We start from the raw sequence: 25,068 nt of genomic DNA on the forward strand, positions 1-25,068 counted from the left end.
CACGCACGCACGCACGCGCACGCACACACACACACACACAGTGATTACTAAATGTGATGTATGATGAGTGAAAAATTTATTAATTATATCATTTAATATATTTTTTATTTGCCGAACGAAATACGAGTGTTGCATCAATCGTGAATGTTTCGCGAAGACGGATCGTACTTGGAGACTCTAAGGGACTGGACACAATGAAGGAATAAGAACAGAGAATAGGAACAGGAAATAGAACAAGAATAAGAACAGAAAATAAGAATTCCAACCTATCGGAAACTGTGTATTCTATAATCCATCGTTTCTGATCGATTGAAATTCTTATTCTCTGTTCCTGTTCCTATTCCTTCATTGTGCGCATCCCCTTACTGTAAATCTTTTTCTACGTGTCTTCGAAGATCGATGGTGACATATACATACATTCGATGACGTAACGAGAATTACGAGAGTTCACATAGTTTAATTATTAAGTAATAGGCCTATTCGGAAATGCTTTCAGAAATGCTTTAATACCTACTCGAGCGCGGGAGGAGTCAATGTTTTACAAATAGATCTTAGAACGCGTGCAGAGACGTTAGGAGGGTGGCTCATGTCCAAAATTGGTCCGTCGTGGGCTTCACGCCGCTCGTATTGAATTTCACGCAATATTTTTCCAACTCTAAAATCTCAACCATCAGTCCCCGGAGTTTTTTTTTTTTTTTTTTATCAATCTCGATCAAATCCCGTTTTACTTCACGATTTTCGAATAAATATTCCGCGAATTTATATTCGGCCTTCCCGATTTACCTTCGCTCTTGCCACCTTCTCCAGACTCCTCGATTGTTACGTAGACATAATGCGCAATTTTTCATATCGTGAAAATTGTCATTGTTGAAAAGATAGATATCGTGGGAGCTGATGTTAGAAATTGATATATAGAGCGATAGTTGCGAAGATTTTAATTTGATACAATGTAAATAATCTTTTTAATTTCTCTTTAAAACTCGTAAAGTGCATTTCATTGTAAAGAGTGAAATCTCACTCTTAAAGATTGAAAATTGAGCCACTCTTTTTCAAGATTTCACTCCAAAGAATTTAGAGAGTTGGAAATTGTGCTGCAGATTTCTCTCTGGTATCTGATTTCTTGTTGGTATATTTTAAAAGGCTATGGACATGCAAGAACGTTGTTTTTAACAAGATTATGTGCTGTTTCATAATTGCAGAAAGATATCGAAAGATTGTCAAAAAATCATTGTAGAACGATAGAAAGCGTGGTTTAAGAATCAGGACAGAAGATATATATAGCGGGAGGGATCGGGGTCGTTACTAAAATATACACTAGGCAGTATAGCGAAGAAACTCAATCCCCTATTTTAAATGATTATTTCTCATGATTTATATAATTTATATAAAAATTAAGCTCTGTCAAACTTCCTTTGAATTACCTTGCTATTATTTCTGTGTTATTATAATTGCACATTGACCCTTATCTTGCTCAATGCCAATTTATGATTGTTGAACGCAGATTAATTGGTCCTTTTTTTATATCTTTAGACATTCACAGCTTGGTGCAACTCGCATCTACGCAAAGCAGGCACTGCCATCGAATCGATCGAAGACGATTTCAGGAATGGGTTGAAACTGATGTTATTGCTTGAAGTCATCTCAGGTGAGACTCTTCCGAGACCCGACAGAGGCAAAATGAGGTTCCATAAGATCGCCAACGTGAACAAAGCCCTCGATTATATCGCTAGTAAGGGCGTTAAGCTGGTTTCAATTGGTGCGGAAGGTATGTTTTTTCTCTTAAAGTTCTTGACGAAATCATTGCGTAAAAAGTATAATATGCTAAATTGTGTATATATTGATTTTATAAAAATATTTTTTATGCCAATAATATATGTTATAAAAATCAAAGTTTATTAGATTTTTAGTGTTTGCATCATACTCTTGTATTTATTAATATAAAAATATTGCATATTTAATATAATTTATATTTTTTTTTACCTCATACGCTTCAAGAATCGATAACTTTTTGACAGAAATCGTTGACGGCAATCTAAAGATGACTTTGGGAATGATATGGACCATTATCTTGAGATTCGCAATCCAGGATATCTCTGTGGAGGAGATGACCGCGAAGGAAGGACTGTTACTTTGGTGCCAACGCAAAACGGCACCGTACAAGAACGTCAACGTTCAAAACTTCCATTTGTCCTTCAAGGATGGTCTCGCGTTCTGCGCTCTTATCCATCGTCATCGGCCCGATTTGATCGACTACAATAAACTTAGCAAAGATAACCCTCTGGAGAACTTGAACACTGCCTTCGATGTCGCTGAAAAGTATCTCGACATTCCTCGCATGTTAGATCCCGATGGTATGTATCAAATCAAACGTTAAATTAAAAACGTTTAAATACTTACGATAGACATCTTAGGAATATACGGGACACACGTTTGACATTTTGATTATTAGGAGGAGACGATTATATCGAATCGCCGAGATTATATATTTGTCTTTCGCTGTATAGGATGGAACTACGGTTGGATTCTTTCTCTTAGTATCGAAATGACATGCATAAACACTTTAATGTTCATATATTCCCTTAATATCATATAGATTTGATCAACACTCCCAAGCCGGATGAGCGAGCTATCATGACGTATGTGTCCTGCTACTACCACGCGTTCCAAGGTGCCCAGCAGGTCAGCGTAAAAAAAAATGCGTGTTGCTCGTCCTCACCCTCGTTATTAAAAACAACCTGTTTAATCCTTCGTTAACGCGAACTATAATTAAACGAATTGTATGCTAACCGATAACGACGTTTGAACTTGCTAATTGATCACCTTGCTGTTGTCTTAATTCAATTGCTTCACCAGGACCGAAACAAACTATGCATTGTCTTCTATAACATTTTTTAAAATTATAAATAAGATTATGTTACAACCGAATTTTGTGTGTATTATCTTTGCCAACATAATTTATGCGAAGGACGTCGCATTTTTATTATATGTATTGTACAATAAATATGATATTGTAAGAATTATTATATATAATGAATTATTAATGACGTTCCGCTTCTTGCTGGACTTGTTTACTGTTAAAATTAATTAAATTTTTAACGGCAAGTTCTTACGCTAACAACGCATGGTTTGAGTTTTTTCGAATATGTTTTTCTAGATATGCGAAATACTGCAATGCCTGATGAGAGAGCTGTGATGACCTATGTTTCCTCATACTACCACTGTTTTAGCGGTGCTCAAAAGGTGTGTGTTTTTCAATTCGAATTAACTTATGACTTACAACCTATAACAAACACGACAAATATTTGCGTGCGCATTATTGAAATACATTGTTAATTCACGCAGCGAAAAAATTCAAGACACTTAATATTTATATCTCAAGTTTCTTATTTACATTTCTAGATGGCTATATCCACGATTGCATGCATCTTGCTCAGTGGAAGTAAACTACATACGTTTCAAATGTATAAACGTAATCTGAAAATTCTTTTTAAGGGAAAAATACATATTTTCTTATTGTAGGCAGAGACAGCGGCTAACAGAATCTGCAAGGTACTGAAGGTGAACCAAGAGAACGAGCGTCTCATGGAGGAATACGAGCGCTTGGCTTCCGATTTACTCGAATGGATACGACGAACGCTACCATGGCTCGCGAATCGACAGACTGATAATTCCCTCGCCGGTTGTCAAAAGAAACTGGAGGAGTACAGGACATATCGGCGCAAACATAAGCCGCCGCGTGTCGAACAGAAAGCCAAGCTGGAAACGAATTTCAATACTCTTCAGACGAAACTGAGGCTGAGCAACAGACCGGCGTATATGCCCACAGAAGGAAAAATGGTATCCGACATAAATAAAGCGTGGAGAAGTAAGTTTTATCGGAATCCCTTTGTACATATTTCTTTGTATATTTTCGAATAAAATATCGGTGTGTATTTTAAAAATTATTTTTAGATTTGGAATTGGCCGAAAAAACGTTCGAGGATTGGTTATTGTCCGAGATGATGCGTCTGGAGCGACTGGAACATTTGGCGCAAAAATTCAAGCACAAGGCAGACGCTCACGAGGATTGGACCGCCGGCAAAGAAGAGATGCTCACGTCTCAACACTTCCGGCAGTGCAAATTAAACGAACTTAAGGCCCTGAAAAAGAAGCACGAGGCTTTCGAGTCAGACCTTGCTGCTCATCAGGATCGCGTAGAACAGATCGCGGCTATTGCTCAAGAACTCAAGTAATTTCAAGACTCTGAATCTATCTTAGACGATTATTTTGATCATTGTGCTATTTGAATTCTATTGTTATAGCACCCTCGAGTACCACGACAGCGCATCTGTGAACGCCAGATGCCAACGTATTTGCGATCAATGGGATCGCTTGGGTACGCTCACTCAACGTAGACGTCAAGCTCTCGATGAAGCCGAGAAAATTCTGGAGAAGATAGACGTCTTACATCTAGAATTTGCCAAGCGCGCTGCTGTGAGCACTTGATTACATAAAATTTTATTCGTAAAATTGTCAGCTCCTTTTTTTATACGGACTGACGTCGCATGTTTTTCAGCCATTCAATAATTGGTTGGATGGAACTAGAGAAGATCTAGTGGACATGTTTATCGTCCACACAATGGAAGAGATCCAAGGTCTGATGGATGCGCACGCTGCATTCAAGGCCACATTAGGCGAAGCAGATAAAGAGTACAATTCAATTGTGGGATTGGTGCGTGAAGTCGAATCCATAGTCAAGCAATACCAGATTCCTGGCGGCCTAGAGAATCCTTACACCACTCTCACTGCAATGGTATGTCGAAGAATAAATTATTGATATAGTATAGGGATTGCTCTCAAATTAATAGACTTTTTGTTCTATAGGATCTTACTAAGAAATGGAGCGACGTTAGACAATTAGTCCCTCAACGCGATGGTACCCTAGCAGCTGAACTTCGCAAACAACAAAGTATCCTTGCTTTCTGATATTGATTATTTAATTTTGATTTTCTGATCCTAATATTAAGTAAATTCATACCATATAAATTTATATTACGATTTAATGAACATTTTCTCAATGTTCTTAATGAACATTTTCTCAATGCTCTTAAAAGATATTTCCTGAATTGTGAAAATAGATAATGAACTGCTTAGACGACAATTCGCTGAAAAAGCCAATGTTGTTGGACCATGGATAGAACGTCAGTTAGATGCCGTAACTGCGATTGGTCTCGGTCTTCAGGTGAGGCATCTCTACTTTAAGTAGAGATTTTTGTCTGCCGTTTATACATTTTATATATAATTAGTTATATATAAAAATATGAAATAATTGTTAATATGGCTCAATTAGAATAAATCAATAAATAAAAATATGAATTTCTAAAAATTATATCTATTTAGGGAACTCTCGAGGATCAGTTGCATCGTCTGAAAGAGTACGAACAGGCTGTATATCAATACAAGACTCATCTTGAAGAATTGGAGAAGATTCATCAAGCGGAAGGAAGGTATGATTTTCGAGAACCGCTACACTCAGTATACCATGGAAACGCTGCGCGTTGGTTGGGAACAGCTTCTGACGTCGATCAATCGCAACGTTAATGAAGTCGAAAATCAAATTCTCACCAGAGATTCGAAGGTATTTCTATATCATTCAAATAACCATAGAATTATACGTCATTCAAAGAAATATTGGTTGTGATCATGAATGCAAGAGAAAAGATGCTTTTATAGTCAAAAGCAAATGCAAAAAAATTGAAACCGGAAAAAGTTATGTTAGAAGAAAAGGAAGCTGATTTATCAAGTGAAGAAATCGAAGATTCTGAAATAATAATAGACGATGAAGTTATGTCAACACAAAATATGTATCAGTTTTTCATATGAGATATTATGTTTATTGATAAATGAAGTTTATCTAAACAAGAAACGTAGGAAGAGGGGAAACTCGTGTGGAATGTCAACATAAAAATTTCTTATGTTTATCTACTTAAATTACGCAATATTGCCAAATTGCTTACAATCCTCCTTAAAAACAAGCGGAAACGTATTTCTATTTCAGGGTATCACTCAAGAACAGTTGAATGAATTCCGCAGCAGTTTCAATCATTTCGACAAAAACAGGACAGGTCGATTGGCACCGGACGAATTTAAATCCTGCCTCGTGTCTCTGGGGTACTCTATCGGGAAGGACAGACAGGGCGACATCGACTTCCAACGAATCCTGGCCATTGTCGATCCTAATAATTCAGGCTATGTGCACTTTGACGCTTTCCTCGATTTCATGACACGCGAGTCTACTGATACTGATACGGCGGAACAGGTCATCGACAGTTTCCGCATTCTCGCTGGTGACAAGGTAAGAATATTCGAATTTCCATGACAACGCAGCGATGAAAGTTGCATGTTGTTTAACTTGAGTCGTAAATTCTTGTCTTTCAGCCTTACATCTTGCCAGACGAATTGCGGCGAGAATTACCACCGGATCAAGCGGAATATTGCATTCAACGAATGCCTCCATACAAAGGACCGAGCGCTATACCTGGAGCATTGGACTATCGCTCCTTCTCAACGGCTCTATATGGTGAATCTGATTTGTAAATTTACGTAATAATCGATATTATTCGATACGGAATAATATCAAAAAAAAAAGATACAAAAAGCGAATCAGATATTGTCAATTGACAAATGAACGTCTCAAAATTACTCCTACTATTTTAATACTTTAACACATCAACGTATTTTCATGTGGCGATACGTTTTAAATGGAACTCAGTATGAGAGAGTACAATACATACAATAATATGTCATTACTCTAAATACTAATAATTGTACGTACGTGTATGTGTGTGTGTGTGTATATATGTATATATATATGTATATGTATACATACACACTCGAGGTTATTGGAATGTTTGAGGTAAGAAAGCGGATGATGTCATTTTAACGCAAAGGGATCTAAGTGTGTCAAAATAGATAATTAAGAATATCTTCCACATGAATGGAAATCACATATCAAATATACGTACAAGGAAAGAAGATTTACGTAACTTATATAAGTCTGTTAACGTGACAATAATGAGTATCAAATATATTTAGATACCTTTCGTTAAAAGGATAGGTAACGTAAATATAGACACGAAGTTCGAAATCAATGTACTCTTCTAGAACGTTTTGCTACATGCTTGCTCTTTTATTCTTTTATGTAGTCTACACTGAAACGAGACAACTTGAATTTTATTCTTTTTTTTCTTTTTGGGATGGTAAGTGCCAATGTTAGATAAGATCGTGTATGCAATTCTTCTCTTTTAATAGAAAGGAATTGCGTCTTAGACTGGTAATTATGGCAAAAAGAAAAGGCTCACATAATTGGATATGCAGTTAGTGAGTGCATTGATACTAGAGGCTCTCCGAATTATCATTAGAATAATATTACTGGATATTTATTCTAAAGTCCTAATAGTCTACATTTTGTATTTGATTATAGAGCGAAAGATATATATATATATATATATACATATATTTTTAGAATTGCAATTTTTGCTATTGTAGCATAACAATTTAACAATGTTTTTGGATTGAATTTTTCTGACCGAATCCATTGTATCTTCATTATATTTTACAATCGTATTATGTTCGTTAATAACTTAAACGTGTCCCCTTTAAAAATTGCCAAGTTTTATACATTGCATATCGGGTGCACATTCCGTAAGGCCATAGATCAATGTTCGCACAAACATCAAACTAAAAGAGAAATCGTCAAGATGTTAAAATTCAAAGAAGTAATAATAACGAGTCCTTAACGATATATAAATCGATCTTCTCGCTAAGTATCCAGAAAACGTACGCTCGAAATCGAATAATGCCTATATTTTTTTAATAAGCGTGGCACTACGAATCTTTAAACGACAAGCCGTCGTCTTGTAAATCGTATGTTAAAGATATTGCGAAACGAATATGCTGAACGAAGCAAATTATTTATTTATTTGACTTTAATAATTATTTATTATATCGCTCCGATATATATCTATTTTACGGTAGTGAACGGAACACCTTTCTCTCAAAGTATTTATTTTTATAAATATCTGCAAAGGGCGATAAGGCGCTAATTGTAACATAGAGTTCATCGTGTAAATCTCCAAATCGCAGTTATCATTTCTTGTATCACAGTTTAAATGCGACGCAGCCTTATCAAAAGTGAAGTCAGAGTCATCATTATTATTTAAATCGTTGTGAAAAATCAATCTCTCGATAAAAATACTCGTGCGTGAAATACAATTACTTTTATTGACAAAAGTATACTATAAATTTCTTTCTTATTTCTTTCTTTTTTTTTCTCTGTGTTTTGCTTATTGCGGCTATAATGCGCTTTTCAATGTCTATCTAATGTGTTTTTCTTGAGAATTTACTTAATTTCTCATTCCTTTTATCTCACTTTTTTCTCTCGCAATATACTATATTGGGCACATAGAGAGACGAGAAATATATGCCAAAGCCAAAAGTTGACTGCTGAAACAGTATACATGCAAAACGACACACACGCACTTTTTCACATATGTACACATGCGTAAGGAAAACATAATGTCAAAAGGAAAAACGTATATTTTGAACCATATACATATATATATACATATATATGCACTATATACAGATAACTAATTCATTGCGAGATTCGCAAACGAATATTTAAAATGAAGTTCGAATATTCGAAAAGTTGATGTCGAATTCCTTGTTACGATTGTCAAATGTTGTCATACAAATGAATACATTCTCATTTATATATGTATAGCATACACTTACAATTGTAATTATTTTATGAGACAATATTTATGAAATTACGACAACTCGCTGAAACATGATCGTCTCGCGCTGCATTACATTTATCAGCTATTACTGTACACTTATTTTGCTCATCTCATCTTCCTAGATTAATAAAAATAACATTATGAAATACAAGAATATCGGGGAAAATAAAGAAATCTTTGAAAAAAAGCACATATTATTGCGTCCGTGAAATTTTATTTATTTGCGTCTCCCTATATATGATCAGTTGGAACATGAAGAAATAATGATCTACCAAAGATCTTTACCAACGAGCCTTTTTTAATAAATAAAAAAAAAAATCAGAATTTTATCAAAATTGTTACCGCGTTGGTCGAATAATATTCGGTTTTCAACTTGATACCGTTTTTTGTATAGCAAATTAAGTTGATGTTTTAAATAATTTATATGATAAGTGTCTCTGTGTGAAAGAGCAAATCCTACGTGATCTACCTATTCTTTCTTTTTCTTTTCAGACGCTACAATATCTATATCTTATTACAGCTCATTACCTTCATTATGATCCATTTTTTAAGAAATGCACAACAGAGACGTATGTGTGGTTAAACGATGCTTTTATTTCATGTACAAAATAAAAATCTTCGATACAGTTTACATATTCTTCGTCTTTGATAAAATATGTCACATTGTGACGTTTTCGTTCATGTTCGCTGAAAAATTTCCTTTGATAAATCGAAGTAAAATAGCTTTATGTCAAATAATGATGCCAAATTTTATATTACCTTTATTACAACTTACAACTTAGTTTTTAAAAATGTACACCAGACAATCACGTGTGAGTGTGTGATGAAACAACTTTCAGCTTTTATTTCACGTACAAAAATCTTCGGCCTACACACAGATCTGATGTACTTGACAAGCCTAATCAATGAGAGTCGAGTAAGGTTTATCCTAAATTTTTTTAACGAGAAGACTTACCGAATAGGAAGAACTTTATCGAAAAAATTTACAGGTAAGTTAGCGCTGGTACGAAACGCGGAAAGTATACTTATCTTATATACTACTTACAACACTTAATATTTACATAAAGAGACTTTAATGATAATATCACCGCTCTGTGTTTTCGCTCGATTATATGGCTATTGCACAGTCGTACAATAAGTAGACAAAATACATTTTCATTGAAATGATTGCTTGAAAATAGCTGACTTCGTAGTCAACGACTATAAATGAATAAATTTTTTTACAGGCCACTAATGATTTTACAAAGATAAAATTTTTTTCATTTTTAGACGAAAGCCGTTAAATGAAAAATTCTATTTGATATATATGTGTTATGTATTGAGATGCAATACTACTGTACTTCTAGCCAAAAAAGAGAGAAAGAAATTTTTTTTAATGAAGAAACGGGTGGAGAATTATAGCTTTTTCATTATCTGTTTCACTATAACTAGATCAAATCCAATATCCTCAAACAAATAATCCAGTTATTTCACGCTTGTTTTCTGATCATATAATTCTATACTGTAATAATTTTGACAATGATTCTCTAGAATACTCTTATTCATCATTTTGTAATGATAGTCAAATTTGTTAGTCTAGTAATACCATTTCAAAGTAATACTATTTCGCGAGCTACGTGTGTGAAAAGAGAGTGAATTAAAATAGAAATAAGCGAAAAAGGTCATGTATACATATATGGTCAAAGCGAATATTGATCTAATAATATTTTTGCATAAATTTTATAATTTCCAGTTCAAACAAATTGGACCAAATATTTGTCGGGCTTGAAACACTCCAGTAAGAAATGACTCATCGAATTGATGTCGAATCGACATTGATACAATAATTTCAACATCGTTCGACGGCTAATTGACAATCATTTATCACTAGGACAGTTCTAAATTAAAATTGGAATATGTAATATCACAAATTATAATAATTTAAGAATTTTAAGATCCGACCGTGTAAATGTACAACATACATACGTTTGAGAGTGCCAATAAGCGGTCAAAGTTAGATTTGTGTTATGAATATAATATATTTTCTTAATTTAAAAAATTTTTAATTATCTCACACAGATGTGGGCCGAAACATTCGGGCATTAACCACAATCTATCTGAGACGCTAATAATATAAAGAGGAGCCGAAACATTCGGACATTCCTATATATGAAAATAATCCCCCCTAAATTAATTCGGTAAAGAACTTAATTAACTTATAATAATTTAATTAACAATAAATTGATAAGCGAATAATAATCTGATGCTAATGCATATCTTAAAAAATGCTATAAAAAACTTATTAAATTGCCTGTCAATTTAATTTGTAATATTACGTCCAAATTCAGTTTGCTTGAATTGGAAGAATTATAAGATTCACGTAAAAATCATTAGACACTAAGACGATCTGCTTTGACCGAATATCGCTTTCTTTTGGCTTATTTATATTGATCATTTCTCGCTCGATTTACACTTACTATTGATAGAATTTTTAACGAAAAATTTATTTTGCATTATTAGGAATTCCTTTTTCTTAATTTTAAGCCAAGTGATTCGCCGTATCCGAAAGTTCGTCTTCCGAGACATCGCAATGATAATCACTCGACAGTCATATATTTTCTTAAAGATATTCCACATATGACGGAAATAAATAGAGTGTACCATTTAGGCTGTATTCCAAATTTACTGCCACAACGTTGAAAATTTATAATTTACGTTACGTATAGGTATTACAAATTCTCAGCACTGAATGAATTTTGGAACACAGTCTTAATATATAAATATAATTAGAAATAGGAGATATAAATATAATTAAAAATTATTTACATAAATGCAGAGAAACATAAAGTTTGCGTATTTAACTCTAAGAAATAAAGTTGAGCTCCAATTGCACCAATAAAATTAAAATTAATTTAATACTTTTACTATTTTTTTTCAGTTTGTAGTTTCGCGTAATAGCATAATAGAGCCTATAAAATAACTTCTTTCTATTGAACTGTCGAGTGATTGAAGCAAAGCCTCTATTAGTCCTTGCAACCGAGACCGGCGGACCAATTGCAGATACCGCCGACAGGATCGAAGGACAGCTTGTCGGGACAAGTGTACTCGGTTCCGATCACTTGACCGTTCACCATACGAGCGCAAGAGATGAATTTTTTACACGAGTACGGATGTGGGAAGTTGCCCTGGTCCATGCAACGTATGGCACCCTTACTCGTAAGAAAGAGTTTACTGTTGAGGACGGATTTGCCGATGACAATCGGCGCCTCGTCCTCGTAATAATCATAGTCGATCACTGGCGGTCTTCTGGGCCTTGTAGTCGCGTTCAACGTAGGTCTGTCTTTCGTCTGAGATCTCTGGCGGTTTTGAAAGTTCATATCGTACCTTGAAACTGTCCTACTGGTCGTAGGATCTGTTCTAGGTACTACGGTGGTGCTTATCTTGCGCCTATCGACATTCCTTAACGGTGTTCGACCTAGTCACAGAACCTGATTAGTCTTTTATCGCTTCGACATTACTGAAAGGGCAAGCAAATCACTGATTCCCATAGTGAGAGAGCGCCGAAGTGAAAAGATCGAAATTCATTAGTAAGACATCAATCAATGATAGATGACGAGAGCCAATAGCTGCACAGAGACTAAAAGACGAAAGGACGAATGTCTCGACAACCTTGTCAGGAATATCATAAGGACGTGCGTAAAATCATGCTAACAAATCCGATTTAGGATTAGTACCAACGAATGGTACAAAAACAGTTATTCCTGAGAAGGTCGACATTTTACAATCAGCCAACCATTTAAACCCTATCATATAGTCGATTGAAGGATTCATGCCACGTACTGTCCAGTCTGTCGATAATAGCATGAATTCAACGATTAGTGATTAATTCGCTTAGCAAAGCCAAATTGTGAATAAACATGGCCGTAAGAGAGAAAGAGACGATATTGATAGTATGAATGCATGGAAATTAACAATTGCATTAGTATAAACGGCTGACATTAATTAAGACAAATTCGGAAGAGAACCGCGTATAAATCGCGGAATTGCGCGATCGAAAAAGGAATAGAGAACAAAAAACAGACGATAGAAGCGAAAATCATGAAAAAGATATGGGTAATGAATGAATTATTTGATTGAATGATGACATTATCGCGAAGATTTCGTATTTTTAAGAAGACAGTCTTTTGAGTGATTAGCTAGCGTCATACGATTTGACTTAAGTCGAGGAGCTGACAAGGCAAATTATTAGAGTCGGCGTTAAACAATTATCAGAAATGGCCTCGAAACGAAGAAGCGGGCCGCGACGGTCTTGAAATAAATCGATTGCCATTAAGTGAAAAACGCATAGCTACCCAATGTAGTCCGTGAAGAGAATGAAGTATATGATGAACTTAGTATATGGACTTCAGATTAGAAGAATTAGAAAATCAGATGGCGTGGTTTCTAGCAAATATAATGTACCAATGTCTGACGTCGAGGACGGCGGGTCCGATAGCGTCACCGCGAATTCTTGGGCGCGGATGCTTTGATCTGACACGTCTGCATTCTGATCATGCAAGACGGCAGCCGGCTTAACATAGGACTCGGTGCCTTCGAATGCGTCTGAAAGAAGAAATGGTTCGAAAAAAAGATAAAAATTAAAACAGGACAGAAAAAATTAAACTTTTTAAAAAATATGGGCTAAAAACATACGAAGTAAATGAATGCTACTTTTAGGTGAACCTACCGACTAAATCTATCCTTGATGATATTGTGGTCTCAACCGGTCTACGTCTTCGATGAACGGTCAATGTATTCGATAAGGTGTTGGTTAGCGGAGCGATCGTTGTGAACGGCGTCGGTTTCCTACGTCTATTAGAATGTCCACTTTCTGAGTTGCGATTAATCGATTTACCGTTCGTCACCTGCTCGAGATACAATTTATTCACATATATTGATTTATAATACTAGAAATAATACAAAAAACCGATATCACAATATTACAATATCATCAATCCAGTTAAATGCACACACATATGTGCATGCATTCGCACATTTTGACAAAGCAAAGCTCTTACGTTAGATTTATAATAAAGATAAATAAGAAAATGTAGAAAATCTAATATCTACAGACAATACAAACGTCTAGAAGTCTTTTAAAGCACTCAAAAAGTTCCTCATTTATATTTATATCTCATTTATATTAATATTTACTTTATAATCCGTTTTCATACCTCATTTTATCGACAAATGCGTCCCTGCTGAAAAAAATCATGTCACAACGTTACGTGATGAAATCATATAATTAAAACATGTAAATCATGTAATGGATTGCTCCAAACTTCAATACGTGATTTTTTTTAAATGATGTAATTTGAAAAATCACTTGATATTACAAATAATTTCATCCATCATGTGATGTTATAGTTATCGAATTTTAAAAAATTGAATGACAGAAATAGAAGAAAAAAGAACATATCATCATGCGACTTTTCAAAATACGTAATTTTAAAATCACGTATTGATTTGGAACAATCCGTTACATGATTTATATGTTTTAATTACATGATTTCATCATGCAACTGTATGACGTGATTTTTTTTTTCAGTAGGGGTACATTTAACATGTAGTTTATGTTACATATGTTAAAATTTCAGAAACAAATGCGCGCATTTATCGAAAGAGATATGAATATGTTTTTTAAGTATTTTTTTATACACCTTGTTCGAAGCGCTTTTTAATCATTAGAATATTCTTCAAATATCTTTTATATATTATAAAAGATTTTTTTAATCTTATAGTCATTTTTTTTTAAATGCCTGAAAGATCTCTTGAACTCTTTTAGATTCTAAGTTCCGTTGGAATTTTGTGTTATTTGAGATGTTCCCCGTGTTAAGATATTAATCATTGATTCAGGCATTAAAACTTTTGAAGATAACTTATCAAAAAAGTAAATGGACATTCACAAAAACGCGCCTTTTGAAAAAATATTTGTTAATTTGTAATGCTAGGAAATAGCAGCAAATGAAGATATTCCTTGTCCGTTCGCATCCCAAAATGTTTGCTCAGGGAAAAGGATTAAGTTTCCAATTTAATCCGGAGTAGATAGGTTTTTAATAGTCAGAGGAAAAAGAGCGTCTTCGTAGGCGAATAATATGTTTTAGAAATATGATGACGTAGCAGCTAGTAAAAGATGATAATGTAACTCCAGTTTTGTTTCATAAAAAGTATTTTACTTAGATCCAGTGAGAGGCGATGACCGAGAGATTTTGCCAAACAGGCATTCAAGAGAAGCCACTAAGTTATAATCAATTACAATCAGTTCCTTCCAGATTAATCGTTCGTATCGTGTTCATATATCATTGATTGATAAATTATAATTTGATTTGATATCAAAAAATATGACGATTATGGTCAGCAATCGAACGAATGATTATATTAAGCGGTTGAAAGTAATCTTCATGGCACCGCCGCTTTGCATTATTCTCTAACGTCTTTCTGAGAAATATACCGATCGATTAGACACCAAAAGCAGATTCAGAAGAGATTATATGTTGAGTGAGAGGTATCTTCAGACAATCAGGCGATTTGAAAGTAAGATGTTAAATGATGATTTCTGCGAGAAAATCATGCTTCAAGAGGTCTTTTGGTTAGCGTCAAGAAGAGGTGGTGATACTCGTAGTAGTAAGTCAGTTCTACTAGGGTTCCTCATTAGTTTTTTTTGCAGCGTTTCGTTCTTTTGTTTCCGTTTTGGTTAGGGCAACATGCGATCAAGAAAATACAATGTTATCAATTTAAAGTGGATCTTCGACTTAAAGCTGCACTGACCTCGAGCGAGAATCGATCAGTGTCCTTCTCGACCGGAACAGACGTCCTCGTGGTCTGCGACTCCATGTCTTCCGGTTGTTTGGTTATCGCCTGCTCTTCCTCAGATTTAGAATGCTTCATTATCTTTTTCTTGTCGGGAAGATTATCGCCTATATAAACATTACTTGAAAAGTGGAACGTGTTAAGTACTTGAGAATCTTTCCTAACAAAATCAGAATCGATATTTGTTTCTTCAGCTACTGAATCTCTTTCCTTGGATGTAGATTTGACGCTTTTCAATGCATCTTCCATTCCTCTTTGTGCGTCTTCTCCATTAAAAAGATTTTCGTGAAGATTACTTGAAAAACTATCTTGAAAATCTTTATCGGAAAAATTAGAATCAGAATCTACACTCGTTTCTTTAAGCGTTAAATTCTTTTCCTCGGATCTAGGCTTGATGCTTTTCAATGCAACTCTCATTCTCCTTTTAGTTCCATGTTTGACAGGAAAGTTTTTGCGAAAATTATTTGAAAAAGTGTCTCTAAGACTTCCATTAGTAAAATTAGGATCTGCAGTTATTCCTTCAACTGTTGAATTTTTTTTCGGATCGGACTTAAGTTTAACACTCTTTAATACAATTCTCATTCTTCTAGTCTTATATTCAATAGGAAAATTCTTAGCGCTGCGAAAATTATTTGAAAAAGTACCTTGAAGACTTTCATTGATAGAGTCAGGCTCTATAGTTATTTCTTCAACTGTTGGATTCTTTTCTTCAGTCTTAGGTTTGACGCTCTTTAATACAACTCTCATTCTTCTTCTAGTCCTATATTCAATGGGAAAATTCTTAGCACTGTAAAAATTATTAGAAAAAGTACCTTGGAGACTTTCATTGGTAAAATCATCTTCTGTACTAGCTTTTTCAGTCTTTGTCTCCTCTTCTTCAGATTTAGATTTAATTCTCTTCAATACAACTCTCATTTTTCTTCTTTTTTCTTCATTGGAAAAATTCTGACTTATGTTATGGTTATTTAAAAAATTATTTTGAAAATTTTTATTGGTAAAATCAGAATTCACATTTGTTTTTTCAATCGTGGAATTCTTAATTTTAGATCTGACATTCTTCAATACAACTCTCATCCTTTTTCTTGCGATTCTTTTGTCAGAAAGACTCATATCTGCGTAAGAACTTTTCGAAAAATTATCTTGCAGATTTGTATTGATAGAATCAAAATCTACCCTTTCTCCTTCGATTAGGTTCTTTTCCTCGGATTTAGGTTTATTTTTCGGATTTTCTAGTTTAGAAGGATCCTTAGCTACATAAAGATTATTTTGAGTATTATCTGGAAAACTCTCATTAGCAGAACTAGAATTGGTACTGATTTTTGTTGTTGTTGACAAGCTTTCTTCAGATTGTTTTAATATAACTTCTTGTTTTTCTTTGATATTTTCATTCTCAATAATGGTAGATGTCTGAAGAAATACTGTCGTTTCTTCTGTGGGTAAAATCGTATTCGTTTCTTCCTTGACTCTTTCCTTCAGTACAACTTTCCTTCGTCTTATATTTTCCACCTGATCATAAGCATGATCAGTAATATTTTGAACATCAACAGTATCCTGAGAAAGAGAGAGATCGGATTTAATAGTATTATTGAACACTCCAGAATTAACTCTGATTCTCTTCTGTATGATTCTTCTTTTACGATTCTTCTCAATTGCTTTTGAAGACGAAATATGAGCAGCAGGTCTTTGTGATCGTTTACGGTACAACATAACCTGACGTCGAGGATATTGATTAGTTCTTTGTAGTGTTGAAGGACTTCCAAGCCAATTGTTCGTTCGATTTAAAACGCGACGTCTAGCGGTTTTTTGACTGAATTGATTATTGGTTGTGTTGAATTCCAAAATCGTTTGATTTTGTTTTTGGTTTTCTGTAATCTTTGAAATAGTTTCCTCTGACATCTTTATTTCTGGAGCTGTAAACTCATTTCTCATTGTTTGTGCAGAACTCAATTTGCTAATGGTTGTAATTGTTTGATCTTCAGTTCGATTTTGTGTTTTCATTGACGTAGTTTCCTTAAAATCTGTCTTCTGTTCCAGCATTAAAGACTCACTTGTTGTTCGTACAAAATCTGATTCATAAGTGTCCGTAGTTGTTCGAATAGTGGAGTTTATCGCAATCAATTCGCCAGTAGTCGCAAAGGGCATCATAGAAGCTGTAGATTTTTCTACAGCTACAGTCGTTTTGTTAGTAATTAATGTTGCGATCGAAAGGGGGTTTAAAGGAGTTTGAGTGATTACTGGAGTCGAGGAATTTTCATTCCCTTGGTTTGACAATGTAGCGGTTACAACAGATAATGCTTCGAAATTTGTACTAGAATGAGGCTTTGGATATGCGGTCGTTGTCGAAGTAAATGTTGAAGGGATTTCGAACGTTGTGGGAATTTCAGTAATTTGAGTAGTCTCTACAATTGTTGTAACGGCTAATATCTCGGAATTGCTACTAATATTAAGATTACTTGAATTTGCGAGATGTATTGTAGAGGATTCGGTCGTTAAAATTGTAGAAACAACTGAATTTGTTGAAGTTATGTCTGTATTCGTAATGAGAGCTTTGGGCGAAGTCACAGAACTATTTTTAGACCGAATCGTAATTGGCGTGATCTCGCTAGTTGCAGAAGTGGAAGGAATGTTTGTATTTATAGACGATGTAATTACATTAAGAGGCGTACTCGTAGTCATTATATTTGTTGTTACAGTATTTATATCTGCGAGATTATTTGTTGTCATGGGTGCAGTTGCATGTATTGTATGTTGCGTGTTCACAGTTGAAGGAATGACTGTTGTTAATGGTGAAGTAGTAACAGGAATTGTTGTAGTATTCTTAACTGTAGTGAATGTGGAATAATTTTTAGTCACGGAAAATGTTTCAGCCGTAGCATTTGCAGCTGTAATCAAGGTTGTAGAATCAATTACAACGTCGTGCGTACTCATAGTTGTTGGAGTTGCATCTGTGGAATAATTTGTAATTGAGGAAGTAGTGCCAATATTAGCATTTGTAATTTGTATTGTTGTCGTATTTGCAGAATCATTTGTAATTTTCTGCACACTAGCAGTTACTGGTATGGATATAGTTACGACGCCGGTATTTGTTACTGTAGTTACATGATCAGTTGCAACTGTAGTAGTCTGCGGAACTATATTTACATTTGTAGAAGGAATTTCACTTTCAGTATTTGCTGAAGTTACGAACGTAATCGTAGCTGCAGGATCAGTCAGAATTGCATTCTCAATTATTGGATTATCAGTTACGGAATAATTTGGAGTAGTTTCAACTTCAGTATTTATAGTTGTGGGTGTATAAATTATGGCAAGTTCAGCCGTAACTGTGGGTACTTTTGAAACTGCTATCGATGATGTAACAGACGCGTTTGTGACTACAGGAACAGTCATGATTGTAGAATCATCTGAAAACATTGAAATGTCAGCAGTTCTAACATCATTTGTTGAAATAGTTTTTAAAATCGAAGGAGTCGCTGCGATTATTGAATTTGTCAAAATTACTGTCTCAGTTGCATTGCTTTCCGAGTCTTCAGTTTTGGCATAAGAATTCGCAAGATTATTGTAAACGCTTAAAATTTCAGGAGATGCTATGGCATCATCGGACATCGTTAGAGAAGTTGTCGATATTGTTGAAGCCGTGGGAAGTTTACTTCTTGAAGCCAAAGTCGAAGCTTCAGTAGTTAAAGAAGCGTTTCTTAAAGTGTTCGTCATGACGTAAATAGAATCGCTCTCCGTTCGTCTTATAGCGTCTTTGATCGGCGAAACAGTGGTTCTATTTCTTTCCCTTGCCACTATACGTCTGTCCGTCCACAACGACGTGGTGGCTTCATTATATCTATTTACAGCGAGAGCGATTTTTCGTCTTGTCGGCATTGTTGAAGATGCGACGTAAGAGTTAGAAAGTGGCGTCGAAATAGGATCGAAATTACGTAACGATTTTTCTCTCTTGGACGTTGGTCCATCAACAAGAATTGTAATTAAGTCAGATTTTTCATGATTTGAAATCTCAGCATTCGAGAAAGTCATTGAAGAATTAGGCATGAAATATTTCTCTTCGCGAAAATCGATACCTTTGTCGTTGATATTTACATTGTCGTCGAGAATATTAAGTCCCGATTCAATCTGATCATTATAAGCGACAGTAACAGTCTCATCAGTCATAGAAACGTCGGAAATTAAAATAGTTTCCGTCTGCTGTTCAACGGGAATATCAGTCGTTGTATAAAGTGGCGTAGAACTATCCACCAATATTGATGATACATTTTCGTTCCTGGTGATGTAAAACCCACGCATTACCGGGCTGGAAATCAGACTAACGAGAGAAATGCCGCGCATTGTCGTTGGTTTCAAATAGACCGAATTGGTAGACGTCTTTCGTTTAGTCTCTTCTTGAATAGTGTTCGTGACTGAAACTCGTTCATCAAAGTTTGTAACGTCGTCCTTTCTTAAAGTGCGAGATCTCGCTGTGTTTTCCGAGGCTTGCTGCAGCCACAAATCGCCTGTTTCTTCAATTATATCTCTCGGTGATTGAGCGATTTCTTTTTCGCCGTCTTGCGACTCGTCTGTTCCTCTCAACAACTTCTCAACGTTCTGCCGACTAATATCGTTGTCCACATCGTTACGCAACAAGTGCAAGAGTACGGATGACGACGACGTCGTAATAGTACGATCGTCGTAGTAAGTCGTCGGATAGCCAATCAGCTCCTTCAGAGTCGGCAGTCTAATAGCTTCCGAATCGGCAACCTGAAAATCAGAATAATGCAGTGCGCTTTAATAGGTAGGAGGAGGTTCTCAAAGACCTCTCTGTTTCTCCTTGTGCTCTCCCTTCATAGTTTATTTCTTTGCAGTCTCCTTCTTTCTGTCTTTCTGTCTGTGCGTGAGCTGCGCCAGTCTTGGAGAGAAAAAAAAAGGAACATGAAGAGAAGGACTCTTTAGTTATCTATTGAAGCGCCGCGAACGTGTCTTGCTTGCTGCGTTAATTTGGATCGATTAAGGAATCATCCTAGGACATCGATAGTGTTTAATGATTATTGTATTTGTGATAAATAGAAGTACATCATCGAGAAAGTTATCAGAGGTTTCAGTCAAAGGTTCCCCTCTGAGTAAGCGGATGAAGAAGGTGCTCGTTATGATTCAGTCATTATTGATGATGTGAGGATGATGCGTGAAGACGATTATTCGGTCGTCGGTCGTCATGAGCTATAACGAGTCTTTGTCGTTTCTTTTGATTCACATAGTCATACTTGTTTAAGGTCCATATATCTCATAGAACAATCTTAAATATAATATAATTAAGCTTGTTAGGAGTATTATATACATTAGTGACCTTTAGATGTCTATTAACACTTTATATATATATATATATAACATTCCTTCCGATAAATCGGCGATCGCAATTGGTTTCTTAATTACTTAATGGCTGGATCTATGTACATTATCGTTGACTACATTAATGATTAGTAACGAAATATTCGTATACTATTACTTCGCGGAGCCCTTGCCGACGATCAGATTGCTGAATACTGACTCGATTTCGATAGTCGAAGACTCGTGAGATTCTGTAGTGAATCGATCATCGTAACGATAATTGAACTCGCCCTCGATGGGCAAGGTGGACCGCTCGACACCGTAACGAACTTCGTTGGTAGAGTCCGTTAACTCATCGTTGACTCCAGTCACCAAAATTGACAACGGAGTCGTTGGAGGGAACTGATCCGCTGGTATCCTCGTGGTCGATGTCAGTGACGAATACTTGGTCTTGATGAGGATCTTCTGCCGCTCCGTGGTGCCGGACTCTGTTACCGAGGTCACCAATCTAGTCACGGATGGCTTTACTGTCGTGGTATGTGTATAATATTCATCAATTAAGTTTTGCGAGTCAAAAAAATCGTTGCTTCTCGGCGTTGTTGTTCTCAGTGACTGCTGTTTCCGATGGAAAGCATCCGCGACGTAATCAAATTTTTTCATCGGTATCAGAGTCTCCGTGACCGTCGCTTCCGTGCTGGTCGACGTACGTTTTGGGTACGAACGTGTTTTGAAATATTGCCAAGTGCTCGTAGATTCCAGACTCGGCTGCATAGTTTTTTCCTCGATTTTAACGTTGTTCCGATTTAGAAGCTTATAACGCATTCGCGGCTGCCGAAAACCAGATTGTCTCAGCCTGGCATCTCTCGTTTCTGGTGTCTCCTCGGATTCTTCAGGTGCAGAATCTAACGGAGGATATCGCCTCGGCGATAAAGCTTCTTCGGGATCGAATGGCCTCTTCAATATTATTGGAACCTTGTATCGCGGTCGAATCTCGGGCCCGCGAGTAACATTCGGTGTTAATCGATACGTATTATTTTCTGTAAACTCTGTTCTCGCGACTTTACGGTCTTCAACATCTTCAATATAAGCTGAAGGATGGTTTATTTGACCTCTTAACGAAGTCGTGGTATAATGTTTCCAGAATTTCGCGGTGTCATCTGAAAAACCATTTGTCGAAATCGACTTGTTTCTCAAGGTCGTACCTTCTATAATGTCTTGTCTAACCAAGTCACGTGATCTACTTGTATTTTCTTTTTCTTCTCCTTCTTTTTCCTCCTTATGTTTAAGATCATCGTAAAGTATATTAACAGAAGAAACTGAAGAACGTCCAATAAATAAATTGTTTTTGCGTTTTGAGGGAATCTCGAGACTGCTGTTTTCCGTTGATGACAGTGCAGGAATATATAATTGGTTGGTGGTGTTCCCTGAAGATGATACAGGATTCTTGCGAATGAACTTCTTACGTGCGTATCTCGAATCGGAACTCGATCTTGCAGCTGAAAATGAATCTGATTCCGTCGTAAATGGTGTAGTAGTTGCTTGTGTACGAGTAGCTGAATCTGAATCCGATGTGGACAACGTGGTGGTTATTTGCACGCGAATAGTGGATAAATTCTCAGCTTCAGTAGACGGTATTAATATATCTTCTAAAAACATGCTCTCAGCGTTATAAGTAGTGGCTGTCGCCAAAGTTGATTCAATCGTAGTAGGTTCAGTACCCATTTCAATCGTTGACCGCTGAATCTCGTCAGCATCTGTATTAATAATCGTTGATACAGTAGCAGTGCTGAGAATATCTGTAACTTCTTCGCCTGATATCGTCGTGGTTTCAATCGCGGGAGTCTCTAAAGTAACCTTCGTGAAACCATCAGCGTTGTAATCGGTGGACAAAATGGTTTCCGTGATAGTTAAAGTCGAATCTTCCATTTCTCTTGTAAGTCCGGTTAAATCAGTAACAATCGTCGATTCTTCAGTATTTTGGTTTATTAGAGTAACCTCTGTCTGATTAATAGAAACTGTCGATTTTTCAACATCTTTATCGCTTCTTATCGGAGTAGTCGATTTTAAAAGAAAACTCGAATCTTCTTCTTCGAGGGAAACTTCAATCGATGTTGAAGTATTTTGAAGCGGACGTTTACGTTTTATCACTTTTCGTCTACGAGGCCCTTGAGATGTTTCCTCCTCTTCTGTTTCAATAAAATTGACAACTGTACTCGGTAATATCGGTCTCTTTCTTAGGAAAATCTTTCGTTTTCTTGGCGTTCCCGATGCCTTTTCTGCAACATCAAAGGCGCTTTCGGTAGAAACGATCGTCACCAAGTCGGGATTAAATTCATGAGTTTCGATGCGAGTGGTCGTTGTGGCGATAGTATCTTTGGATTGGTTGCTGGCATCTACTTTATTGCTATTAGATACAGTTGTCACATCAATTTTCGTTATTGGTTTCAAATCGTTGATTGGCTGGATAGTGTTGGACTCAACGACGGAATCAATTTTTGCGGTTGATTGATCAACGTTCGACAAATCGTTTCCCTCAATCCTGTCGGTTTCCGCGGAAGTTCTGAGAGCTTTCAGTGTCATCGATGCCATGTTTTGATTCAAGTCATTGTTTACTTTTTGCAACGACTCTTCCATGTTGTTTCTCTTTCTCGTGTACTTCGTCCTGTCATACAACTCGCGATTAACAGTCGGCTTTCGAAAGACCCTGATGTTCGTTATTTTATTATTCTCCTCGTCATATCGCGATTGATACAACGGATTTTTTCTAGAACCACCTTGTGTTATTCTTACTATCGGGCTATCATCCAATTCGTTGGCTTTAATAGATTCTGGGTTATTGACTCTGCTAGGTCTTCGATATCTTCTCTTAATATCATCAATACTAATTGTACCAACAGTAGTTGAAGTTGTTATTCTGCCTCTTTCTCTATACCTGAGGCCTGGGACGGAGTTCGCGGAAACGTCTTGCGTCTTTGATCTCGACGTTGGTGGAGTGTACTTGCTGGATCCCCTGCCACGTAATCTACTAAGGTCCTTACTCCTGGATGTGGAAGTCTCCGCACGTGGAATGTCCACTTGATCCACTAACTCCTCCTCGGTAACTTGGTTGACTGGTTTCGTCCTTAATCGAACTCGCCCCAGAACCGGATTGGACGGACGCGTAGGATTTCGCGGCGTAATACTCACCTTGGACCTGCTCAATGGGGTCGTAGCCGTCGTCGTCGCTTCTAATGAACCGGATCTTCGTCTGGTGAAACCGAATGGTCGCGGTTGCGACACCGCGGCGATCGTCGATCTGCTTGCTAACGTCGTTGTCGTCGTCGTCGATTGGCTTGAACTACTGCTAATTGCCGGCAACGTTGTAAATAAGATCTCCGTTGCCGAATCTTCCACCAGTTTCATCGAGTCAGTGGTGGAGTCGAAGTCCGCTCTAGAACTAACATTAGATGGATTTTCTGACGGTTCGACACTGATTGTGGTGATAATCTCGGTGGAAGTCGAAGTAGTCGTTGCAGGCGTCATAGACAACGAAGCGGTCGTACTAATTGTTTTCCTGGATACTTCTGGATACTCTTCCAGTCTCGTCGGTGAAGTCGTCTCGCTAATCTCCGATAAAGGTGCTATGCTAGATAAACCTTCCGAAGTTTTCAAAGTGGTACTTCTGAATCTTTGTATGTTGGAGTATCTAAAAAATAAATAAGAATGTGAAGTGCATAGTAATATAGAAGTATTATAGCAAATAAATATGTATAGAAACCTAGTTTTGGTTGTTGATGAATCATTGTCTTTGTCTGCTGATTGATTCGTGCTTTTATCTTCCCCCTTCTCTGATTTTCTGAAGTTGTTATAAGAAATAAGAATCTTATAAAAGTGTGTAATAAATGTACCATAATACAATATATATATATACATACTTAAATATATTATACATATAATTATATATGACGCTTAAACTGGCCGCCGCAGCCAGCCGCCGATCAGGGCCGAGTGCGCCGCGGGCGTCCACTGCGTATGCGACCCGCGACGGCAATTTTTATTCTTGTGCTCGAGAATCGTTTAAAATGTAAAAATTATTTATCGAATTCCAAACATAAAGTATGGAGTGGATAAAATAGGGATTACATTATTACAATATTTTAAATAATTTTTTTCATAA

General features: G+C 36.2%; 2 protein-coding genes across 2 annotated transcripts in view; one reads left to right on the top strand and one right to left on the bottom strand.

The window, feature by feature from the left end:
* Window positions 1-7,748, top strand: part of Actn (alpha actinin) — a 22,986-nt gene extending 15,238 nt beyond the window's left edge. Inside the window, 13 exon segments of the mRNA XM_018461105.1 lie at window positions 1,531-1,765; window positions 2,016-2,351; window positions 2,594-2,679; window positions 3,520-3,865; window positions 3,952-4,228; window positions 4,302-4,473; window positions 4,556-4,792; window positions 4,864-4,948; window positions 5,118-5,221; window positions 5,380-5,477; window positions 5,479-5,617; window positions 6,038-6,334; window positions 6,418-7,748. Of these exon segments, the coding sequence (XP_018316607.1) occupies window positions 1,531-1,765; window positions 2,016-2,351; window positions 2,594-2,679; window positions 3,520-3,865; window positions 3,952-4,228; window positions 4,302-4,473; window positions 4,556-4,792; window positions 4,864-4,948; window positions 5,118-5,221; window positions 5,380-5,477; window positions 5,479-5,617; window positions 6,038-6,334; window positions 6,418-6,576 (2,571 nt within the window). The 3' untranslated portion in view covers window positions 6,577-7,748.
* Window positions 7,749-11,713: 3,965 nt separating this feature from the next.
* Window positions 11,714-25,068, bottom strand: part of LOC108731034 (serine-rich adhesin for platelets) — a 43,801-nt gene continuing 30,446 nt past the window's right edge. Inside the window, exons 14-19 of the mRNA XM_018461081.1 lie at window positions 24,670-24,747; window positions 21,091-24,597; window positions 15,567-20,373; window positions 13,486-13,663; window positions 13,221-13,361; window positions 11,714-12,234 (exon numbers count right to left, since the gene is read on the bottom strand). Of these exons, the coding sequence (XP_018316583.1) occupies window positions 11,783-12,234; window positions 13,221-13,361; window positions 13,486-13,663; window positions 15,567-20,373; window positions 21,091-24,597; window positions 24,670-24,747 (9,163 nt within the window). The 3' untranslated portion in view covers window positions 11,714-11,782. The remainder of the gene's footprint in view (window positions 12,235-13,220; window positions 13,362-13,485; window positions 13,664-15,566; window positions 20,374-21,090; window positions 24,598-24,669; window positions 24,748-25,068) is intronic.

This window comes from Mycetomoellerius zeteki, unplaced genomic scaffold (assembly GCF_001594055.1).
Source record: "Mycetomoellerius zeteki isolate Tzet28-1 unplaced genomic scaffold, Tzet1.0 scaffold99, whole genome shotgun sequence".
Taxonomy (NCBI): Eukaryota; Metazoa; Arthropoda; class Insecta; order Hymenoptera; family Formicidae; genus Mycetomoellerius; species Mycetomoellerius zeteki.